Source organism: Gobius niger (genome assembly GCF_951799975.1).
Source record: "Gobius niger genome assembly, chromosome: 15".
NCBI classification, from domain to species: domain Eukaryota; kingdom Metazoa; phylum Chordata; class Actinopteri; order Gobiiformes; family Gobiidae; genus Gobius; species Gobius niger.
In genome coordinates, this window is record NC_136866.1 from 30,523,188 (window position 1) to 30,545,958 (window position 22,771).

Below are 22,771 nucleotides of genomic sequence, written 5' to 3' on the forward strand. Positions count from 1 at the left end.
TCACGTGTGTCGTTTACATGTATGTGACTCACGTGTGTCGTTTACATGTATGTGACTCACATGTGTCGTTTACACGTATGTGACTCACGTGTGTCGTTTACATGTATGTGACTCACGTGTGTGGTTTACACGTATGTGACTCACGTGTGTCGTTTACATGTATGTGACTCACATGTGTCGTTTACACGTATGTGACTCACGTGTGTCGTTTACACGTATGTGACTCGCGTGTGTCGTTTACATGTATGTGACTCACGTGTGTGGTTTACACGTATGTGACTCACGTGTGTCGTTTACACGTATGTGACTCACATGTGTCGTTTACATGTATGTGACTCACGTGTGTCGTTTACATGTATGTGACTCACGTGTGTCGTTTACACGTATGTGACTCACGTGTGTGGTTTACACGTATGTGACTCACGTGTGTCGTTTACACGTATGTGACTCGCGTGTATCATTTACACGTATGTGACTCACGTGTGTCGTTTACATGTATGTGACTCACGTGTGTCGTTTACACGTATGTGACTCGCGTGTATCATTTACACGTATGTGACTCACGTGTGTCGTTTACACGTATGTGACTCACGTGTCCCGGGTGTTTACATGTATGTGACTCACGTGTGTCGTTTACACGTATGTGACTCACGTGTGTCGTTTACACGTATGTGACTCACGTGTGTCGTTTACACGTATGTGACTCACGTGTGTCGTTTACACGTATGTGACTCACGTGTGTGGTTTACACGTATGTGACTCACGTGTGTCGTTTACACGTATGTGACTCACGTGTGTGGTTTACACGTATGTGACTCGCGTGTGTCGTTTACATGTATGTGACTCACATGTGTCGTTTACACGTATGTGACTCACGTGTGTCGTTTACATGTATGTGACTCACATGTGTCGTTTACACGTATGTGACTCACGTGTGTGGTTTACACGTATGTGACTCACGTGTGTCGTTTACACGTATGTGACTCACGTGTCCCGGGTGTTTACATGTATGTGACTCACGTGTGTGGTTTACACGTATGTGACTCACGTGTGTCGTTTACACGTATGTGACTCACGTGTGTCGTTTACACGTATGTGACTCACGTGTGTCGTTTACATGTATGTGACTCACATGACCCGGGTGTTTACACGTATGTGACTCACGTGTGTCGTTTACACGTATGTGACTCACGTGTGTCGTTTACACGTATGTGACTCACGTGTGTCGTTTACACGTATGTGACTCACGTGTGTCGTTTACATGTATGTGACTCACGTGTGTCGTTTACACGTATGTGACTCACGTGTGTGGTTTACACGTATGTGACTCACGTGTGTCGTTTACACGTATGTGACTCACGTGTGTCGTTTACACGTATGTGACTCACGTGTGTCGTTTACATGTATGTGACTCACGTGTGTGGTTTACACGTATGTGACTCACGTGTGTCGTTTACACGTATGTGACTCACGTGTGTCGTTTACACGTATGTGACTCACGTGTGTCGTTTACACGTATGTGACTCACGTGTGTCGTTTACACGTATGTGACTCACGTGTGTCGTTTACACGTATGTGACTCACGTGTGTTTACATGTATGTGACTCACGTGTGTCGTTTACACGTATGTGACTCACGTGTGTCGTTTACACGTATGTGACTCACGTGTGTTTACATGTATGTGACTCACGTGTGTCGTTTACACGTATGTGACTCACGTGTGTGGTTTACACGTATGTGACTCACGTGTGCGCTCCTTGGTGCTGACCCCCGGCCCCTCCAGGTTGGGCGTCTGGACGAACACCGTGGCTCTGTAAAGGGCGTCCGACGACAGGTCATCGAAGCAGTACTGAGGCAGCCCGGCCGGGATGGTCACTTCCTGCTCGCCCAGACTCGACGCTGAGGAAACAGGGCGGCCGGTTAAGATAGTTTAGTGCTTAACTAGCCCTTAACTAGTCCTTAACTAGTCCTTAACTAGGCCTTAACTAGTCCTTAACTAGCCCTTAACTAGTCCTTAACTAGTCCTTAACTAGGCCTTAACTAGTCCTTAACTAGCCCTTAACTAGTCCTTAACTAGACCTTAACTAGGCCTTAACTAGTCCTTAACTAGCCCTTAACTAGTCCTTAACTAGCCCTTAACTAGTCCTTAACTAGTCCTTAACTAGGCCTTAACTAGACCTTAACTAGTCCTTAACTAGTCCTTAACTAGTCCTTAACTAGTCCTTAACTAGGCCTTAACTAGGCCTTAACTAGGCCTTAACTAGTCCATAACTAGTCCTTAACGAGTCCTTAACGAGTCCTTAACTAGGCCTTAACTAGGCCTTAACTAGGCCTTAACTAGTCCTTAACTAGTCCATAACTAGTCCTTAACGAGTCCTTAACGAGTCCTTAACTAGGCCTTAACTAGGCCTTAACTAGGCCTTAACTAGTCCTTAACTAGGCCTTAACTAGTCCTTAACTAGGCCTTAACTAGTCCTTAACTAGTCCTTAACTAGGCCTTAACTAGTCCTTAACTAGGCCTTAACTAGTCCTTAACTAGGCCTTAACTAGTCCTTAACTAGTCCTTAACTAGGCCTTAACTAGTCCTTAACTCCTCTGCGAGAGTAAAAACAGCCCAAACGTTCTTTACGATGTTTATCCTCTGACGTTTTGTCGCTTTGAGCCGGAGATTTATCCTGGAAGTGACTCCAACATTTTCCTGCTAAACTAACCCAGGGGGCGCTGTACTCACGGTCGATGGGGTTCTGTTACTCTAACCCAGGGGGCGCTGTACTCATGGTCGATGGGGTTCTGTTACTCTACCTCAGGGGGCGCTGTACTCACGGTCGTAACCAGGGGGCGCTGTACTCACGGTCGATGGGGTTCTGTTACTCTAACCCAGGGGGCGCTGTACTCACGGTCGTAACCAGGGGGCGCTGTACTCACTGTCGATGGGGTTCTGCTACTCTAACCCAGGGGGCGCTGTACTCACGGTCGTAACCAGGGGGCGCTGTACTCACGGTCGATGGGGTTCTGTTACTCTAACCCAGGGGGCGCTGTACTCACGGTCGATGGGGTTCTGTTACTCTAACCCAGGGGGCGCTGTACTCACGGTCGTAGCCCAGGGGGCGCTGTACTCACGGTCGTAGCCCAGGGGGCGCTGTACTCACGGTCGATGGGGTCCAGCCTGATCCTGTAGGACGTGGCCGCCCGGTGCGGGGCCCACTTGATGCAGAAAGAGTCGTGTCCGACGTCGTACGACTCGATGCTCGTCACGTTCAGGTAAACTGGGAAACACAGCGTTTGTAAATCACCTGCTTCACCTGCGGCGTCAGGGGCAGGTTTGGGGTCAGGGTTAGGTTTGGGGTTAGGCTCAGGTTTGGGGTTAGATTTAGATTTGGGTTAAGTTTGGGGTTAGGTTTGGGGTCAGGGTTAGGTTTGGGTTAAGTTTGGGGTCAGGTTTGGGATCAGGGTTAGGTTTGGGTTAAGTTTGGGGTCAGGTTCGGGGTCAGGTTTGGGGTCAGGGTTAGGTTTGGGGTCAGGTTTGGGGTCAGGTTTGGGGTCAGGTTTGGGGTCAGGGTTAGGTTTGGGGTTAGGTTTGGGGTTAGGGTTAGGTTTGGGGTCAGGGTCAGGTTTGGGGTTAGGTTTGGGGTTAGGGTTAGGTTTGGGGTCAGGGTCAGGTTTGGGGTCAGGTTCGGGGTCAGGTTCGGGGTCAGGTTTGGGGTTAGGGTTAAGTTTGGGGTCAGGGTCAGAAACTAAAGGCCGTACGTGTGGTTCCCTGTCCGTCCAGCGGGGCGCTCACTCCCCCCGGGTACACGGCCGTCACAGACACGTCGTACGTGGTCCCGGGCTGGAGGTTATGGAGCGTGTAGGACGAGACGTCGCCCACAAACATGTCCATCCTCGGCCCCGAGCCTGAGGGACAAAATCAGGATAAACTCAGGGAAAGAGCGCCGGTAAGGGGATGTTTCAGGACAGAGGGCCTCGTTTCCTCGTTATCCAGTGTGGCTGATTTATGGAGATATGTTTTGAGTAATTCATGCAAGTTCTTGTATTTGAAGAGTTTCGTGGCGCTAGGCTAGTGCTAGGCTAGTGCATGTCTATGGTATCAGCTAGCCTGCATTACAAACAGTGTGAGGCAAATCACTGATAACACCAGACTAACCATATAAATGTCGGTGTTCGTAGAGTCATGTTTGGAATAAAACTGACCTGCATCACATGAACGATCGCATTTTGAGGGACTATTTTCTCGCAGATCACTCCGCCGCCGTGTAGCTTATACAACCACGAAGCTGAAGCTGCTCAAATATAATGTGTTTTAACCTCTTAACTCCCACCTGAACGGATCCCATTTTCTCCAGTTTGGCTTTACCCAAATCAAAAAGCTTCTTGGGAAAAAAGCACCAAAACAGCCACAAAAAATGAGAAGAAAACAAGGATGTGAACGCAACAAAAATGTGACAAAAACTCAACCAAAATGTGACAAAAACTCTACAAAAAAATGACAAAAATTCAACAAAAATGTGACAAAAATGGAAAAAAAGAAAGAAAAAAAAAACATACAAAAGGTGACACAACACAGCCACAACGCGAGGAAAAAGATCAGTTTTGTGGGTCTTAGCTTTCAAATGAGGTGTTACACAGGCCTATATAATGGCCAAAGAGGACAGAATGCCTTTGGTTTAGGCAGGAGGTAAGAGGTTAAATGACTCTATTGACACAGACATGTATATGGTTAGTCTGGTGTTATCAGTGCCTCAGGTGCTCTGTGGAGCGGGTCACACTGTTTTTAACTAGCCTAGCACTAGCCTAGCACTAGCCTAGCATTAGCCTAGCGCCACGAAACTCTTCAAACAGAAGAACTGCATGAATTACAAACAAATATCTCCAGTAATCAGCAACACTGTGGATAACGAGGAAACATCCCTTTAATAAGTGTATGTGTCTGCAGTGCGGCGCTCTCACCAGAGGGGGCGTAGCTGAGCCTGTAGCCCTGCACCGGAGCCTGGACGGGGTCCCAGGCCACTCTGAAGCGCGTGTACCACTCGTCAGACACACGCAGGTCCCGCGGGCTCAGCAGCGCCACTGGAACAAGAGAGTTAGTATTTATGACTTCCTGTTTCCAAACGCTGAAGGTCGGAGGTCGTAGATAAATGTTGTTTCGTATAAATGTACAGCCCGGTGTCCCGTGTGCGACAGAAGCAGAGAGAGAGTTTCCTCACGTGTGCGTCCCGGGCCGGTGAGCGCCCCCCCTGGCCCCTCTGCGTACTGCGCCTCCACTGTGATGTTGTACGGCGTGTCGGGGAGAAGGTTCAGCAGACGAGCGTTGTTCCTGTTCCCCGGGACCATGGCCTGGAAGACAGCAGCACAGAGAGTTCAGACCTGGTCCGAGAGTCCTGGTCCTGGTCCTAGAGTCCTGGTCCTATATGGAACTCACTCCCACAGCCCATTAGAAACTCTGACTCACGATCAACCTTCAAATCAGTATCAAAACCCACCTGTCCAAACCAGCTTTTTCCTAAACCCCCCTTTTGTTTTGTTTCATCCCCGTCTTTGACTGTCAAAAAAGCGCTATACAAGTCTGATGTATTATTATTATTATTAGTATAGTATAGTCCTGGTCCTATAGTCCTGGTCCTAATATAGTCCAGATCCAGATCCACAGTGAACTCTACACAGGTGTAACTCTTCCCAAAGGCCTGAATTGAACAGAAAGCGTTAAAGGAATAATCCGTACCAAAGTGGTAATAATATAACACAAAGGCCTGTTGTCGACGCTGCTGCGATTTCCAAGAACTGAACAAAGAAACCACTAACGAGCGCCTTTAACGAGCAGTTTATTGTGTTCTCATTCCTGGATTTACGGCCGGAGCCTCAGCTGGAGCCGAGTCTCTGCAGATGAGCTTTTCTTCATCAGCGACGTCATGGTCTGAGGATCAGAACCACCTGCAGACCCTCACACCTGCAGGTCTCACATGTGCTCAGTAAAGTCTGGATCAGGACCAGGACCAGGGTCTCACATGTGCTCAGTAAAGTCTGGATCTGGACCAGGACCAGGGTCTCACATGTGCTCAGTAAAGTCTGGATCGGGACCAGGACCAGGGTCTCACATGTGCTCAGTAAAGTCTGGATCGGGACCAGGACCAGGGTCTCACATGTGCTCAGTAAAGTCTGGATCGGGACCAGGACCAGGGTCTCACATGTGCTCAGTAAAGTCTGGATCGGGACCAGGACCAGGGTCTCACATGTGCTCAGTAAAGTCTGGATCGGGACCAGGACCAGGGTCTCACATGTGCTCAGTAAGGGTGTGTTCAGACCTGCACTGTTTGGTCCACTTTAAACGGATCAGGGCTGGTTTTGACGCTGCTTCGGATTCTTTATTCAGGTGTGAAACAACAAACGATCCTGTTGCGGATCAAAGAACCGAGACCCACTTCTTCAGGTGGTCTCGGTCCGGCTTCCAAACGGACTCTGGTCCAGTTCGCTCCAGGTGTGAAGATAAACCACTGTTGATCCGAAACTACTGCGGGAAACATGCGCCTTTTTGGGCTCAACAAGCCACCGTATAAGGCACCGCGAGGAGAGTTATCCCTTCGCTGCTGCTAACGCTAATACTGGATGGAAGCTACAAACAATGAGCAATGGACAGACCTGGAGCTCCTGGATATTTGGGCAGATGCACAAACACAACTGTGAGAAAAGACACAAAAATGCGTTTGTGTTTAACGAGAAAATGAAGGAGAGGCTTCGAGCGTCTCCTGAACAGCCACAGCGTCAAAGTGAAAAAAAACTTAAATGAAAGTATGAGACGCATTAAAGAAGAGGAGGATCAAGACCAACAGTTTGTCTCGTGGACATTATAGAAACAAACAGCTCAGACGACCCTTCATCCTCACAAAACTCCTCTTCCTCAGCTGCTCCGGTGAAGCTGAGGTTAAAGGTCAGCGGTTTAGCCTCTCACGTTTCTTTTATTATCATATAAGCGTCAGATTTTCATTTTTATTTCATTTGTTGTGGTCCCTGCCGTCCAATGGGAGCCTCGATCGTCACACACGCGTTTACAAAATACAGTTCTCTTGTTAAAGTCCAGTCTGAAAACGAACTGCACCAAACGAACAAAATAAAGTTTGCTTCTGATCCGGAACAAAGAAGCGGAGCAAAGGACTTTTCTGGTCTGAACACACCCTAAAGTCTGGATCTGGACCAGGACCAGGGTCTTCACATGCGCTCAGTAAAGTCTGGATCTGGACCAGGACCCGGGTCTTCATGTGCTCAGTAAAGTCTGGATCTGGACCAGGACCAGGGTCTTCATGTGTGCTCAGTAAAGTCTGGATCTGGACCAGGACCCGGGTCTTCACATGTGCTCAGTAAAGTCTGGATCTGGACCAGGACCAGGGTCTTCACATGTGCTCAGTAAAGTCTGGATCTGGATCAGGACCAGGGTCTTCACATGTGCTCAGTAAAGTCTGGATCTGGACCAGGACCAGGGTCTTCACATGTGCTCAGTAAAGTCTGGATCTGGACCAGGACCCGGGTCTTCATGTGCTCAGTAAAGTCTGGATCTGGACCAGGACCCGGGTCTTCACATGTGCTCAGTAAAGTCTGGATCTGGACCAGGACCAGGGTCTTCACATGTGCTCAGTAAAGTCTGGATCTGGATCAGGACCAGGGTCTTCACATGTGCTCAGTAAAGTCTGGATCTGGATCAGGACCAGGGTCTTCACATGTGCTCAGTAAAGTCTGGATCTGGATCAGGACCAGGGTCTTCACATGTGCTCAGTAAAGTCTGGATCTGGACCAGGACCAGGGTCTTCACATGTGCTCAGTAAAGTCTGGATCTGGATCAGGACCAGGGTCTTCACATGTGCTCAGTAAAGTCTGGATCTGGATCAGGACCAGGGTCTTCACATGTGCTCAGTAAAGTCTGGATCTGGATCAGGACCAGGGTCTTCACATGTGCTCAGTAAAGTCTGGATCTGGATCAGGACCAGGGTCTTCACATGTGCTCAGTAAAGTCTGGATCTGGACCAGGACCAGGGTCTCACATGTGCTCAGTAAAGTCTGGATCTGGATCAGGACCAGGGTCTTCACATGTGCTCAGTAAAGTCTGGATCTGGACCAGGACCAGGGTCTTCATCCTTCATGTGGTTTATGTTAATCCTGAAGGCCGTCCTGTGGCCTCGGATGAAGCTCTTATTGAAACACTTGTTTCTGTTGTAGATTCTCTCTGAAACTCAGAGCTGGACTTAGATCTAGGGTTGTACAAAAGTTGATTCCTCATCACTTAATCGTGTGAAAATAGCAACAAAACTGAGACGAAAACAATGATGGAAATGTGACAAAAAAGTGACGAAAATTTGACAAAAAAAAATTATGAAAATGTGATGAAAAATGGACAAAAAAATGACAGAAAAATTTATAAAAAATTTACAAAAAATGACAAAAACATGATGGAAAATGATGTAAAAATGATGAACATGTGACAAAAAAATGACAAAAAAATGACAAAAAATTGCAGAAAAATGACAAAAAAGTTACAATAATGAGTTGAATACCCAACAAAAAATGATGGAAAAAAAATGTGATGACGTGAGGAAAAAGATCCTCTCGGTTCAGGCGGGAGTTAAGAGGTTAAGGAAACACTGTGGTGTCTTGGTTTTTATCAATCACAGAGCGTTTTAGCAGCAACTTTCACAGTTTTCCAACTTTTATTGCAAAGGTTGTTACGTCAACATCAGTATATGTTAAAAAGTGACTTATAAAAGAATTGATGCTGAACTGACACTTTCAAAATGATCTAATGTGGCATTTTCTTTGAGTGAATGAATGAGGTAAAGTCACTGTAGGAGCTGCAGATACAGGTGTTTGTTTTTTTTGCACTAAATTGCTACAATGGTGGATTTTGTTTTACTAAAACTAGGCTTTTGCCGTAGTTTCCATTTGTTTTAATATAACGTGTTGTTTGCATAGATAGAAACAAACGCAAATGCAGGCTATCCAATAAATAGGGGCCACCTTAGCCTAACCACAGGCCCCTGGGCAAACCATGGCCCCCCTAACCCTTCTCTTCATCACCAATGATGTGAGTGACCGGGATATAAACGTTCTGAGGGGCCCTGTGACTTTAGGCCCTGTGGGTAAAGCTGCGCCGCAAATGCAAAGTGATCAACAGAAAAATCAACAAATTGGATTTTGTTTTTGTTAATTATTACATTTTGATGGGCCCCTGACGACTGTAGGCCCCTGAGCTCCAGCCCAGGAAACCCCAGTGGTGAAGGTGGCCCTGGATATTACAGTATATCCACAAAATGAAATGGAAAAAAACCCTCCTGGTTCCAATTTAAAGAATCTGATTTGAAAATGTTTTTGGCCTCGCTGAACAAAATGAATGCAAATAATAAAAAACTAATGAAATCCATGAGTCTACGTGTTGTTGTGAATGAGCCGAGCCTGTGCCCGAGTCTCTGTGTTTGACTCGGGCCTCGTTTCCTTCAGGGTCAGTGAGGTCGAGTCTAATTCCTCCATAAAAGTCAAAGAAAAACCTCAGATATTTGTTTTTAATGAAGAGGATCTGAGCACCTGCAGATCCTCGCTCTCCCGCGGTCTGACCCTCACGGTTTATGTCCCTCCTGCTGCACAGCTGTTTCCTCAGCCTGTAATTACAGCCCGGGGCCAGCAGGGGGCTCACGTCGCCACAGAAACACGGGGAGAACAGACGACAAGCAGCAGCTCACGCTCTCTTTGCTACAGCTGCATCTGCGGTGTTTCACTGTTTACTCTGAAAGTCTGTGATGATCCTGAAGAAGCAGCTTTTTAAAGGAACTCACGGTTCTTCTTCTGAGACACTGAAGAGGCACCGAGAGCCCCCCCCCTGCAGCCCCCCCTGCCCCCTCAGTGGCTAAAGCTGAACCCGTTTGAGCCCAGGGTCGAACACTAACCTCTTAACTCCCGCATGAACCGAGAGGATCTTTTTCCTCACGTCATCACATTCTTCTTCCATCATTTTTTTGTTGGGGATTCAACTCATTTTTCTAACTTTTTTGTCAATTTTTTGTCACATTTTTGTCACTTTTTCGTCAATTTTTTATCGTATTTTTGTCAAATTTTTGTCATTTTTCTTCAATTTTTTGTCATTTTTTTGTCATTTTTCGTCAAATTTTTCTTCAATTTTTTGGTGAATTTTTTACCGATTTTTTATCACATTTTTGTTTTTTTTCATAAATTTTTTCAATTTTTTGTCACGTTTTTGCAATTTTTTAAATACATTTTTTATTATTGTTTCGTCAATTTTTTCTTCAATTTCTTATCATTTTTTTGTCATTTTTTTGTCAATCTTTTGTCACATTTTTATTGAAATTTTTGTCACATTTTTGTCATTTTTTCATCAATTTTTTGGTAAATTTTTTGTCATTTTTGTCACATTTTTGCATTTTTTTGTCAATTTTTTGTCATTGTTTCGTCAATTTTTTCTTCAATTTTTATCATTTTTTTGTCATTTTTTTTGTCACATTTTATCGAATTTTTGTCACATTTTTGTCATTTTTTTGTCAATTTTTCCATCAATTTCTTGTGATATTTTTGCCACTTTTTCATAATTTTTCGTCACTTTTTTGTCACATTTCCATCATTGTTTTCGTCTCAGTTTTGTTGCTATTTCCTCACCTTTTTTCCAGAAGCTTTTGGATTGGGGTAAAGCTGGAGTAAATGTGCTCGGTTCAGGTGGGGGTTAAGGGGTTAAAGGTACACGTGGCGACTTACGAACTCCGTGATGGGGTCTCCGGTCAGGGGGGCGTAGCTGATCTTGTACTGCCTCACGGGGCCCTCGGCGTGATCCCAGCCCACCGTCAGGGAGCTGGTGGTGGCGTCCAGGACCCGCAGGTTCCTGGGACCGGCCCTGGGGACTGGACGCAGACACAGAGGGGTGAGCCGGGACTGAGCCGGACTGAGCCGGAGTGAGCCGGTTTAAAGCAGATTAAAGCAGATTAAAGCAGATTAAAGCAGGTTAAAGCAGGTTAAAGCAGGTTAAAGCGGGTTAAAGCAGGTTTAAAGCAGGTTAAAGCAGGTTAAAGCAGGTTAAAGCAGGTTAAAGCAGGTTAAAGCAGGTTTAAAGCAGGTTAAAGCAGGTTAAAGCAGGTTAAAGCAGGTTAAAGCAGTTTAAAGCAGGTTTACAGCAGGTTAAAGCAGGTTAAAGCAGGTTAAAGCAGGTTAAAGCAGTTTAAAGCAGGTTTACAGCAGGTTAAAGCAGGTTAAAGCCGGTTTAAAGCAGGTTAAAGCAGGTTAAAGCAGGTTAAAGCAGGTTAAAGCAGGTTAAAGCAGGTTAAAGCCGGTTTAAAGCAGGTTAAAGCAGGTTTACAGCAGGTTAAAGCAGGTTAAAGCAGGTTAAAGCAGGTTAAAGCAGGTTAAAGCAGACTTAAAGCAGGTTAAAGCAGGTTAAAGCCGGTTTAAAGCAGGTTAAAGCAGGTTAAAGCAGGTTAAAGCAGGTTAAAGCCGGTTTAAAGCAGGTTAAAGCAGGTTAAAGCAGGCTAAAGCAGGTTAAAGCCGGTTTAAAGTAGGTTAAAGCAGGTTAAAGCAGGTTAAAAGCAGGTTTAAAGCAGGTTAAAGCCGGTTAAAGCAGGTTAAAGCAGGTGAAAGCAGGTTAAAGCAGGTTAAAGCAGGTTAAAAGCAGGTTTAAAGCAGGTTAAAGCGGGTTAAAGCAGGTTAAAGCAGGTTTAAAGCAGGTTTAAAGCAGGTTTAAAGCAGGTTAAAGCAGGTTAAAGCAGGTTAAAGCAGGTTAAAGCAGGTTTACAGCAGGTTAAAGCAGGTTAAAGCAGGTTTAAAGCAGGTTTAAAGCAGGTTAAAGCAGGTTAAAGCAGGTTTACAGCAGGTTAAAGCAGGTTAAAGCAGGTTTAAAGCAGGTTTAAAGCAGGTTTAAAGCAGGTTAAAGCAGGTTAAAGCAGGTTTAAAGCAGGTTTAAAGCAGGTTAAAGCAGGTTAAAGCAGGTTTAAAGCAGGTTAAAGCAGGTTTAAAGCAGGTTAAAGCAGGTTAAAGCAGGTTTAAAGCAGGTGAAAGCAGGTTAAAGCAGGTTAAAGCAGGTTAAAGCCCGTTAAAGCAGGTTAAAGCAGGTTAAAGCAGGTTAGAGCAGGTTTAAAGCAGGTTAAAGCAGGTTTAAAGCAGGTTAAAGCAGGTTAAAGCCAGTTAAAGCAGGTTAAACCAGGTTTAAAGCAGGTTTAAAGCAGGTTAAAGCAGGTTTAAAGCTGGTTAAAGCAGGTTTAAAGCAGGTGAAAGCCGGTTAAAGCAGGTTAAAGCAGGTTAAAGCAGGTTAAAGCAGGTTAAAGCCCGTTAAAGCAGGTTTAAAGCCGGTTAAAGCAGGTTAAAGCAGGTTTAAAGCTGGTTAAAGCCCGTTAAAGCAGGTTTAAAGCAGGTTAAAGCAGGTTAAAGCAGGTTAAAGCCCGTTAAAGCAGGTTTAAAGCAGGTTAAAGCCGGTTAAAGCAGGTGAAAGCCGGTTAAAGCAGGTGAAAGCAGGTTAAAGCAGGTTAAAGCAGGTTAAAGCCCGTTAAAGCAGGTTTAAAGCAGGTTAAAGCCGGTTAAAGCAGGTGAAAGCAGGTTAAAGCAGGTTTAAAGCAGGTTAAAGCCCGTTAAAGCAGGTTTAAAGCAGGTTAAAGCCGGTTAAAGCAGGTGAAAGCAGGTTAAAGCAGGTTTAAAGCAGGTGAAAGCCGGTTAGAGCAGGTTAAAGCAGGTTTAAAGCAGGTGAAAGCCGGTTAAAGCAGGTGAAAGCAGGTTAAAGCAGGTTTAAAGCAGGTTAAAGCAGGTGAAAGCAGGTTTAAAGCAGGTTTAAAGCCGGTTAAAGCAGGTGAAAGCAGGTTAAAGCAGGTTTAAAGCAGGTGAAAGCCGGTTAAAGCAGGTGAAAGCAGGTTAAAGCAGGTTTAAAGCAGGTGAAAGCAGGTTAAAGCAGGTTAAAGCAGGTTAAAGCCCGTTAAAGCAGGTTTAAAGCTGGTTAAAGCAGGTTTAAAGCAGGTGAAAGCCGGTTAAAGCAGGTGAAAGCAGGTTAAAGCAGGTTTAAAGCTGGTTAAAGCAGGTTTAAAGCAGGTGAAAGCAGGTTAAAGCAGGTTAAAGCAGGTTAAAGCCCGTTAAAGCAGGTTTAAAGCTGGTTAAAGCAGGTTTAAAGCAGGTTAAAGCAGGTTAAAGCAGGTTTAAAGCAGGTGAAAGCAGGTTAAAGCAGGTTAAAGCAGGTTAAAGCCCGTTAAAGCAGGTTAAAGCAGGTTAAAGCCCGTTAAAGCAGGTTTAAAGCTGGTTAAAGCAGGTTTAAAGCAGGTGAAAGCAGGTTAAAGCAGGTTAAAGCAGGTTAAAGCCCGTTAAAGCAGGTTAAAGCAGGTTAAAGCAGGTTAGAGCAGGTTTAAAGCAGGTTAAAGCAGGTTAGAGCAGGTTACAGCAGGTTTAAAGCTGGTTAAAGCAGGTTAAAGCCCGTTAAAGCAGGTTAAAGCAGGTTTAAAGCAGGTTAAAGCAGGTTAAAGCAGTTGAAAGCAGGTGAAAGCAGGTTAAAGCAGGTTTACAGCGGGTCTTACGGGTCTTCCCGTTGCCCGTGGCGGCCCCTCCGTCCCCGTCGGCGTACAGCGCGGTCACGGTCACGTCGTACGGCGTGTCCGGGATCAGTCCGTCCAAAAAGGCGTTGTTTACGTTTCCAGGAACCATCACCTGCAGCAGAGACAGGAAGAGGGCGGGGCTTCAGTCACACCGTCATGTCCACAGATCAGACGTCACTGTCAGAGGTTCTTTTAAAGTGAACGTTTCTCAGTTAAAAGACAGAAAGGTTTGGATCTGAGTTACATCATCTAAACGTGTCAGAAAAGAAACAAGAAAAACACTTTTAATGAAATAAGTGTTTCCTCTGATCACAGGCAACCTTTGGCCTGAAATGTGTAAACTGCAGGTGTTTCTCCAGATGTTTGAGAGCAGAGGCAGAAGCAACGAGACGCCTCTGACTCCAAACAAACACTGACAAGGACGGACTCGGACTCGGACCGGACTCTCTCAGACCTCGAGGTTCAGACCTGCAGAGCTTTAGGACCAGACATGAACTCAAAGCTGAGGATGATTCACATCTGTTCTCAAACTCAGACCAGCTGTGGCTCCAGGAAGTGGACGTCACAGCGAGAGAAGGAAAACCCCCCAGAAAACCCCCCCAGACCTGCTGCTCTTCCACACAGAGCCACAGAAACCCCCCCAGACCTGCTGCTCTTCCACACAGAGCCACAGAACCCCCCCCAGACCTGCTGCTCTTCCACACAGAGCCACAGAAACCCCCCCAGACCTGCTGCTCTTCCACACAGAGACACAGAAACCCCCCCAGACCTGCTGCTCTTCCACAGGGAGCCACAGAAACCCCCCCAGACCTGCTGCTCTTCCACACAGAGCCACAGAACCCCCCCCAGACCTGCTGCACTTCCACACAGAGCCACAGAAACCCCCCCAGACCTGATGCTCTTCCACACAGAGCCTCAGAAACCCCCCCAGACCTGCTGCTCTTCCACACAGAGCCACAGAAACCCCCCCAGACCTGCTGCTCTTCCACACGGAGCCACAGAAACCCCCCCCCAGACCTGCTGCTCTTCCACACAGAGTCACAGAAACCCCCCCAGACCTGCTGCTCTTCCACACAGAGCCACAGAAACCCCCCCCAGACCTGCTGCTCTTCCACACAGAGCCACAGAAACCCCCCCCAGACCTGCTGCTCTTCCACACAGAGTCACAGAAACCCCCCCAGACCTGCTGCTCTTCCACAGAGCCACAGAAACCCCCCCAGACCTGCTGCTCTTCCACACAGAGCTACAGAAACCCCCCCAGACCTGCTGCTCTTCCACACAGAGCCACAGAAACCCCCCCAGACCTGCTGCTCTTCCACAGAGCCACAGAAACCCCCCCAGACCTAAAACGGATCGAAGTATTGCAGTAAAAGTAGAAGTACTCACGGAGCCGGTGCTGCCCCCTGCTGACCGGTAGTTGACCCTGTACTGCTGCACCTGTCCGGAGGCGGGCTCCCAGCGCACGTTCAGCGACGAGGGGGTGGGGTTAAACACCTTCAGGGCGCGAGGCGGCGTCCGCGGCACTGAGGGCGGAGTCACAGTTTAACACAGGAAACACAGGGGCGGGGTTTGAAACAGGAAACACAGGGGTGTGGTTTAACACAGGAAACAAAGGGGCGGGGCTTAACACAGGAAACACAGGGGCGGGTTTAAAACGAGAAATACAGGGGCGGGGTTTAAAACGAGAAATACAGGGGCGGGGTTTAACACAGGAAACACAGGGGCGGGGTTTAAAACAGGAAACACAGGGGTGTGGTTTAACACAGGAAACAAAGGGGCGGGGCTTAACACAGGAAACAAAGGGGCGGGGCTTAAAACGGGAAACACAGGGGCGGGTTTAAAACGAGAAATACAGGGGCGGGGTTTAACACAGGAAACACAGGGGCGGGGTTTAAAACAGGAAACAGAGGGGCGGGGTTTAAAACAGGAAACAAAGGGGCGGGGTTTAACACAGGAAACAAAGGGGCGGGGCTTAAAACGGGAAACAAAGGGGCGGGGTTTAAAACAGGAAACAGAGGGGCGGGGTTTAAAACAGGAAACAGAGGGGCGGGGTTTAAAACAGGAAACAAAGGGAAGGGGTTTAAAACAGGAAACACAGGGGCGGGGTTTAAAACAGGAAACACAGGGGCGGGGTTTAACACAGGAAACAAAGGGGCGGGGCTTAAAACGGGAAACACAGGGGCGGGGTTTAAAACAGGAAACAGAGGGGCGGGGTTTAAAACAGGAAACAAAGGGAAGGGGTTTAAAACAGGAAACACAGGGGCGGGGTTTAAAACAGGAAACACAGGGGCGGGGTTTAAAACAGGAAACACAGGGGCGGGGTTTAACACAGGAAACAAAGGGGCGGGGTTTGAAACAGGAAACACAGGGGCGGGGTTTAAAACAGGAAACAAAGGGGCGGGGTTTGAAACAGGAAACACAGGGGCGGGTTTAACACAGGGGCGGGTTTTAAAACAGGAAACACGGGGCGGGGTTTAAAAAAGGAAACACAGGGGCGGGGTTTGAAACAGGAAACACAGGGGCGGGGTTTGAAACAGGAAACACAAGGGCGGGGTTTAAAACGGGAAACACAGGGGCGGGGTTTAAAACGGGAAACACAAGGGCGGGGTTTAAAACGTGAAACACAAGGGCGGGGTTTAAAACAGGAAACACATGGGTGGGGTTTAAAACAGGAAACACATGGGCGGGGTTTAAAACAGGAAACACAGGGGCGGGGTTTAAAACAGGAAACACAGGGGCGGGGTTTAAAACAGGAAACACAGGGGCGGGGTTTAAAACGGGAAACACATGGGCGGGGTTTAAAACAGGAAACACATGGGCGGGGTTTAAAACATGAAACACAGGGGCGGGTTTTAAAACGTGAAACACATGGGCGGGGTTTGACACAGGAAACACAGGGGCGGGGTTTGAAACAGGAAACACAGGGGCGGGGTTTAAAACGTGAAACACATGGGCGGGGTTTAAAACAGGAAACACAGGGGCGGGGTTTAACACGGGAAACAAAGGGGCGGGATTTAAAACAGGAAACACAGGGGCGGGTTTTAAAACAGGAAACACAGGGGCGGGGTTTAACACAGGAAACAGAGGGGCGGGGTTTGAAACAGGAAACACAAGGGCGGGGTTTGAAACAGGAAACACAGGGGCGGGGTTTAACACAGGAAACACAGGGGCGGGGTTTGAAACGGGAAACAGAGGGGCGGGGTTTAAAACAGGAAGCACAGGGGCGGGGTTTCTGTCTGGTTTTCGGGTCTTACGTGTCTTTCCCTTCTCGCTCTGCTTAAGCCCCTCCCCCTCGGGGTAAAGCGGCGCCACGGTCACGCTGTACACGGTGTCGGACAGAAGGTTCCTCAGGACGGTGCTGGTGCTGCCCCCGGAGACCGTCTCCTGCAACAACACATGACACACTTTAGAGACTGTGGTGAGTGTGGGCTCTCTCTCCTAAAGGCCAGAGCTACGTGGTGAGTGTGGGTCGCTGCCGGTCACACTCACCATGTCCTCGGCTCCTCCCGCCTTCGGCACATAGTAGATCCGGTATTGCCTCACGTTGCCCTCGGCCGCCTCCCAGCGCACGTTCAGGGAGCTGGTGGTGGGGTCGGTCACCTGCAGGTTCTTCACGCCCCCTAGTGGCTCTGCAGAGACGAGCACAGGGCGGCCATTCAGATTTGGATAAAGAAATGGAGACTTTTGATGAGTGACACATAGAAGAAAATGTCTTTAAAGGCTCCAGTCTGGACCAAAGTTGCGAGAGCACCAGGACAGTATGTGAGTAGTTTCCTGAGCAGCTGTGAGGCCGGAGGCGGCGATGGAAACTCTCCCATCACACCCTCCCCTGTCATCTTCATCGTCATCGTCAGAGCGGAAAAACTGAAGTCATGTTTAAGCGGAGTCTGCGCCGCGGCAGCTGGAGGGAAACGCTCGGTCAGGACACGACGAGGAGGAGGAGGAAGAGGAGGAGGAGGAGGAGGGGGAGGAGGAGGAGGAGGAGGGGGAGGAGGAGGAGGAGGGGGAGGAGGAGGAGGAGGAGGAGGAGGAGGAGGAGGAGGAGGAGGAGGAGGAGGAGGGGGAGGAGGAGGAGGAGGAGGAGGAGGAGGAGGAGGAGGAGGAGGAGGAGGGGGAGGAGGGGGGGAGGAAGACACTTTTTGAGGCTTTGTTTGTTTGACCAGACGAGGCGAGTCTTTAGTTTAACACCCGAATAAATCTGAAGTACGTTTGAAATAAACCAGTCTGCGGTTTGGTTTCCACAGAGCAATAAAAATCATAAACTCAGCCTCTCGTGTCACTGAAACATTTCATCATCACTGTTTTTCTTCAAATGTTTGTCCAAAATCCAAACATTCTGCTCTTAAATTCTTAATTCTCGCTCAAAGGTTTCCTGTTTCCATTCAAAGTCAAATATGCTCAGACTTCCTGACAGCAGCTCAGCATGTGGAGCACAGGAGAACCAGGAGAACAAGGAGAACCAGGAGAACCAGGAGAACCAGGAGAACCAGGAGGTCAGCTCAGCTTAAAGGCCTATATCTTGGATCTTTTAACCATGTTGTTTTTCTATCCCCCCCCCCCCCCCCCCCCTGAACAAACGCCCCCCCCCCCCTGAACAAACCCCCCCTGAGCGTCTGAACAGACGCCATGTTTGCGCTGAAGGATGTGAAGATGGAGCTCTTTCTAACCGACTCTGGACACGCCTGTTCTTCTTTCTTACCGAACGGTAACAATAACAACGATAACGTCCTGGAGAAAAGCACGTTTCGCTACGAGGACTTTATTGAACCTTCCTAAAGGAGAGGACGCTCACCAGGAGGTGTTTTTCTCTCCGGGATTCAGCGACTTTCACCAAAACACTGTTTTTCTGTGACTGTCTCTGATGGAAGTTTGGTGAACGTGTGTGTTAGCGTGTGTGTGCTAGCGTGTGCGTGTTAGAGTGGGTGTTAGCGTGCATGTTAGCGTGTGTGTGTGTTAGCGTCTGTGTGCTAGCGTGTGTGTTAGCGTGCGTGTTAGCATGTGTGTTAGCATTTGTTTTAGCGTGTGTTAGCTTATGTGTGCTAATGTGTGTGTGTGTTAACATGTGTGTGTTAGCGTGTGTGTGTTAGCGTGTGTGTGTTAGCGTGCGTGCTAGCATGTGTGTGTTAGCGTGCGTGCTAGCATGTGTGTTAGCTTATGTGTGCTAGTGTGTGTGTGTTAGTGTGTGTGTGTGTGTTAGCATGTGTGTTAGCATGTGTGTTAGCCATTTATGAAGCTGTGTTGCAGATGTCACCTCCTTATAACTGCATCGTGAAATAACTTCAATTTTTGCTGTGTATTTATATTTCTACTACTTCAAAAGTAGCATCGGCCACATCAGCTCGAGGAGAGGGGGCGGAGCTACCTGAATCTGAGTTACTCCATAGCGGTAAAGTTACATCATATAAATGCTTACACTTCACTTTGGACAGGCTAGAACAGCAGATACAGATCAAAAGGTGGAGAATGTGGTGAGTGTGGTGAGTGTGGTGAGTGTGGTGAGTGTGGTGAAGGTGGTGAAGGTGGTGAAGGTGGTGAAGGTGGTGAGTGTGGTGAGTGTGGTGAGTGTGGTGAAGGTGGTGAGTGTGGTGAGTGTGGTGAAGGTGGTGAGTGTGGTGAGTGTGGTGAGTGTGGTGAGTGTGGTGAGTGTGGTGAGTGTGGTGAAGGTGGAGAATGTGGTGAGTGTGGTGAGTGTGGTGAGTGTGGTGAGTGTGGTGAGTGTGGTGAGTGTGGTCAGTGTGGTGAGTGTGGTGAAGGTGGTGAAGGTGGTGAAGGTGGTGAAGGTGGTGAAGGTGGTGAGTGTGGTGAGTGTGGTGAAGGTGGTGAGTGTGGTGAGTGTGGTGAGTGTGGTGAGTGTGGTGAGTGTGGTGAGTGTGGTGAAGGTGGAGAATGTGGTGAGTGTGGTGAGTGTGGTGAGTGTGGTGAGTGTGGTGAGTGTGGTGAGTGTGGTCAGTGTGGTGAGTGTGGTGAAGGTGGAGAAGGTGGTGAAGGTGGAGAATGTGGTGAGTGTGGTGAGTGTGGTGAGTGTGGTGAGTGTGGTGAGTGTGGTGAGTGTGGTGAGTGTGGTGAGTGTGGTGAGTGTGGTGAGTGTGGTGAAGGTCTGGCACTCACTGGTCTTCCCGGTGTCGGAGGCGGGACGTCCCTCCTGGTCCGCGTACAGAGGTACCACGGTGACCCTGTAGGGGGTGTCCGGGCTCAGCTCCCTCAGGACGGTGGACGAGGTCAGGCCGGACACGCTGGTCTGAGGAGGAGACAGAAGAACCATGTGAGGAACATCTGCTCATGTCAGGGTCAGCTCCACCGTCAAGAAGTGTGTGGAACATGTCAACAATGGGGAATCATAAAATCAAAAGTAGTAGTAGCAGGAGCAGTAGCTGTAGAAGTAACGGTAGCGGTAGTAGCAATAGCAGTAGCAGTAGAAGTAGTAGTAGTAGTAGAAGTAGTAGTAGTAGCAGTAGTAGCAATAGCAGTAGCAGTAGTAGTAGTAGTAGTAGTAGTAGTAGTAGTAGTAGCAGTAGTAGTAGTAGCGGTAGTAGAAGTAGCGGTAGCAGTAGTAGCAGTAGAAGAAGTAGCAGTAGTAGCAGTAGTAGAAGTAGCAGTAGTAGTAGTAGTAGAAGTAGCGGTAGTAGCAGTAGTAGTAGTAGCGGTAGTAGAAGTAGCGGTAGCGGTAGTAGCAGTAGTAGAAGTAGCAGTAGTAGCAGTAGTAGAAGTAGTAGAAGTAGCAGTAGTAGTAGTAGTAGAAGTAGCGGTAGTAGCAGTAGTAGTAGTAGCAGTAGCAGCAGTAGTAGCAGTAGTAGAAGTAGCGGTAGCAGTAGTAGCAGTAGTAGAAGTAGCAGTAGTAGCAGTAGTAGTAGTAGCGGTAGCAGTAGTAGCAGTAGTAGAAGTAGCAGTAGTAGCAGTAGTAGTAGTAGCAGTAGCAGCAGTAGTAGCAGTAGTAGTAGTAGCAGTAGTAGAAGTAGCAGTAGTAGCAGTAGTAGTAGTAGCAGTAGCAGCAGTAGTAGCAGTAGTAGAAGTAGCGGTAGCAGTAGTAGCAGTAGTAGAAGTAGCAGTAGTAGCAGTAGTAGAAGTAGCGGTAGCAGTAGTAGCAGTAGTAGAAGTAGCAGTAGTAGCAGTAGTAGTAGTAGCGGTAGTAGAAGTAGCGGTAGCGGTAGTAGCAGTAGTAGAAGTAGCAGTAGTAGCAGTAGTAGAAGTAGCAGTAGTAGAAGTAGCGGTAGTAGCAGTAGTAGAAGTAGCAGTAGTAGAAGTAGCAGTAGTAGCAGTAGTAGTAGTAGCGGTAGTAGAAGTAGCGGTAGTAGCAGTAGTAGAAGTAGCAGTAGTAGCAGTAGTAGAAGTAGTAGTAGTAGTAGTAGTAGCAGTAGTAGAAGTAGTAGTAGTAGTAGTAGTAGCAGTAGTAGAAGTAGCGGTAGTAGCAGTAGTAGAAGTAGCGGTAGTAGCAGTAGTAGTAGTAGCGGTAGTAGAAGTAGCGGTAGTAGCAGTAGTAGAAGTAGCAGTAGTAGCAGTAGTAGAAGTAGTAGAAGTAGCAGTAGTAGAAGTAGCGGTAGTAGCAGTAGTAGAAGTAGCGGTAGTAGCAGTAGTAGAAGTAGCGGTAGTAGCAGTAGTAGAAGTAGCGGTAGTAGAAGCAGCGGTAGTGGCAGTAGTACTAGTAGTAGTAGTAGCAGTAGCAGTGACAGTAGCAGTAGTAGTAGTAGTAGTAGTAGTAGTAGCAGTAGCAGTGGCAGTAGCAGTAGTAGTAGTAGTATTCTTCGTACCATGCGTTCTTCTCCTCCTGCCGTGGGCACGTACTGGAGCCTGTACTGCCGCACGTCGCCCTCTGCTGGAGTCCAGGAGACGCGCAGGGAGCTGAAGGTCGGGTCGGTCACTCGCAGGTTCTTCACGGCGCCGAGCGGCTCTGACAGGAAACAGGAAACGGTTCGAGATCACTTCCTGTCTCCGAAATGGAATCAGAGTAACTCGTGTAAAACGTGGATAAATACATGTTTGGTGGATCTGGACTCACTGGTCTCGGACTCGTGTAAAAAGTGGATAAATAAACGTTTGGTGGATCTGGACTCACTGGTTTCATGTAAAAAGTGGATAAATAAATGTTTGGTGGATCTGGACTCACTGGTCTCGGACTCGTGTAAAAAGTGGATAAATAAATGTTTAGTGGATCTGGACTCACTGGTCTCATGTAAAAAGTGGATAAATAAATGTTTGGTGGATCTGGACTCACTGGTCTCATGTAAAAAGTGGATAAATAAATGTTTGGTGGATCTGGACTCACTGGTCTCATGTAAAAAGTGGATAAATAAACGTTTGGTGGATCTGGACTCACTGGTCTCATGTAAAAAGTGGATAAATAAATGTTTGGTGGATCTGGACTCACTGGTCTCGGACTCGTGTAAAAAGTGGATAAATAAATGTTGGTGGATCTGGACTCACTGGTCTCATGTAAAAAGTGGATAAATAAATGTTTGGTGGATCTGGACTCACTGGTCTCGGACTCGTGTAAAAAGTGGATAAATAAACGTTTGGTGGATCTGGACTCACTGGTCTCATGTAAAAAGTGGATAAATAAATGTTGGTGGATCTGGACTCACTGGTCTCGGACTCGTGTAAAAAGTGGATAAATAAACGTTTGGTGGATCTGGACTCACTGGTCTCGGACTCGTGTAAAAAGTGGATAAATAAATGTTGGTGGATCTGGACTCACTGGTCTCGGACTCGTGTAAAAAGTGGATAAATAAATGTTGGTGGATCTGGACTCACTGGTCTCGGACTCGTGTAAAAAGTGGATAAATAAATGTTTGTGGATCTGGACTCACTGGTCTCAGACTCATGTAAAAAGTGGATAAATAAATGTTGGTGGATCTGGACTCACTGGTCTCAGACTCATATAAAAAGTGGATAAATAAATGTTTGGTGGATCTGGACTCACTGGTCTCGGACTCGTGTAAAAAGTGGATAAATAAATGTTGGTGGATCTGGACTCACTGGTCTCGGACTCGTGTAAAAAGTGGATAAATAAATGTTGGTGGATCTGGACTCACTGGTCTCGGACTCGTGTAAAAAGTGGATAAATAAATGTTTGGTGGATCTGGACTCACTGGTCTCATGTAAAAAGTGGATAAATAAATGTTTGGTGGATCTGGACTCACTGGTCTCGGACTCGTGTAAAAAGTGGATAAATAAATGTTTGGTGGATCTGGACTCACTGGTCTCATGTAAAAAGTGGATAAATAAATGTTTGGTGG

General features: G+C 47.4%; 2 protein-coding genes across 2 annotated transcripts in view; one reads left to right on the plus strand and one right to left on the minus strand.

Annotated features, from left to right (window-relative positions):
• Window positions 1–22,771, minus strand: part of col12a1b (collagen, type XII, alpha 1b) — a 133,725-nt gene that overhangs the window by 34,082 nt on the left and 76,872 nt on the right. The window contains exons 30-41 of the mRNA XM_079572074.1: window positions 21,287–21,426; window positions 19,650–19,779; window positions 17,031–17,170; window positions 16,796–16,925; window positions 14,928–15,064; window positions 13,524–13,653; window positions 10,741–10,883; window positions 5,205–5,334; window positions 4,948–5,067; window positions 3,748–3,894; window positions 3,150–3,266; window positions 1,747–1,899 (exon numbers count right to left, since the gene is read on the minus strand). Coding sequence (XP_079428200.1) covers window positions 1,747–1,899; window positions 3,150–3,266; window positions 3,748–3,894; window positions 4,948–5,067; window positions 5,205–5,334; window positions 10,741–10,883; window positions 13,524–13,653; window positions 14,928–15,064; window positions 16,796–16,925; window positions 17,031–17,170; window positions 19,650–19,779; window positions 21,287–21,426 — 1,617 coding nt within the window. The remainder of the gene's footprint in view (window positions 1–1,746; window positions 1,900–3,149; window positions 3,267–3,747; window positions 3,895–4,947; window positions 5,068–5,204; window positions 5,335–10,740; window positions 10,884–13,523; window positions 13,654–14,927; window positions 15,065–16,795; window positions 16,926–17,030; window positions 17,171–19,649; window positions 19,780–21,286; window positions 21,427–22,771) is intronic.
• Window positions 20,433–21,242, plus strand: LOC306975105 (uncharacterized protein; the record flags this gene model as incomplete). Its single annotated transcript, XM_079572525.1, has 2 exons — window positions 20,433–20,483; window positions 21,177–21,242. Coding segments are annotated over 2 exons (117 nt in total), but the record flags the coding sequence as incomplete, so codon positions are not given.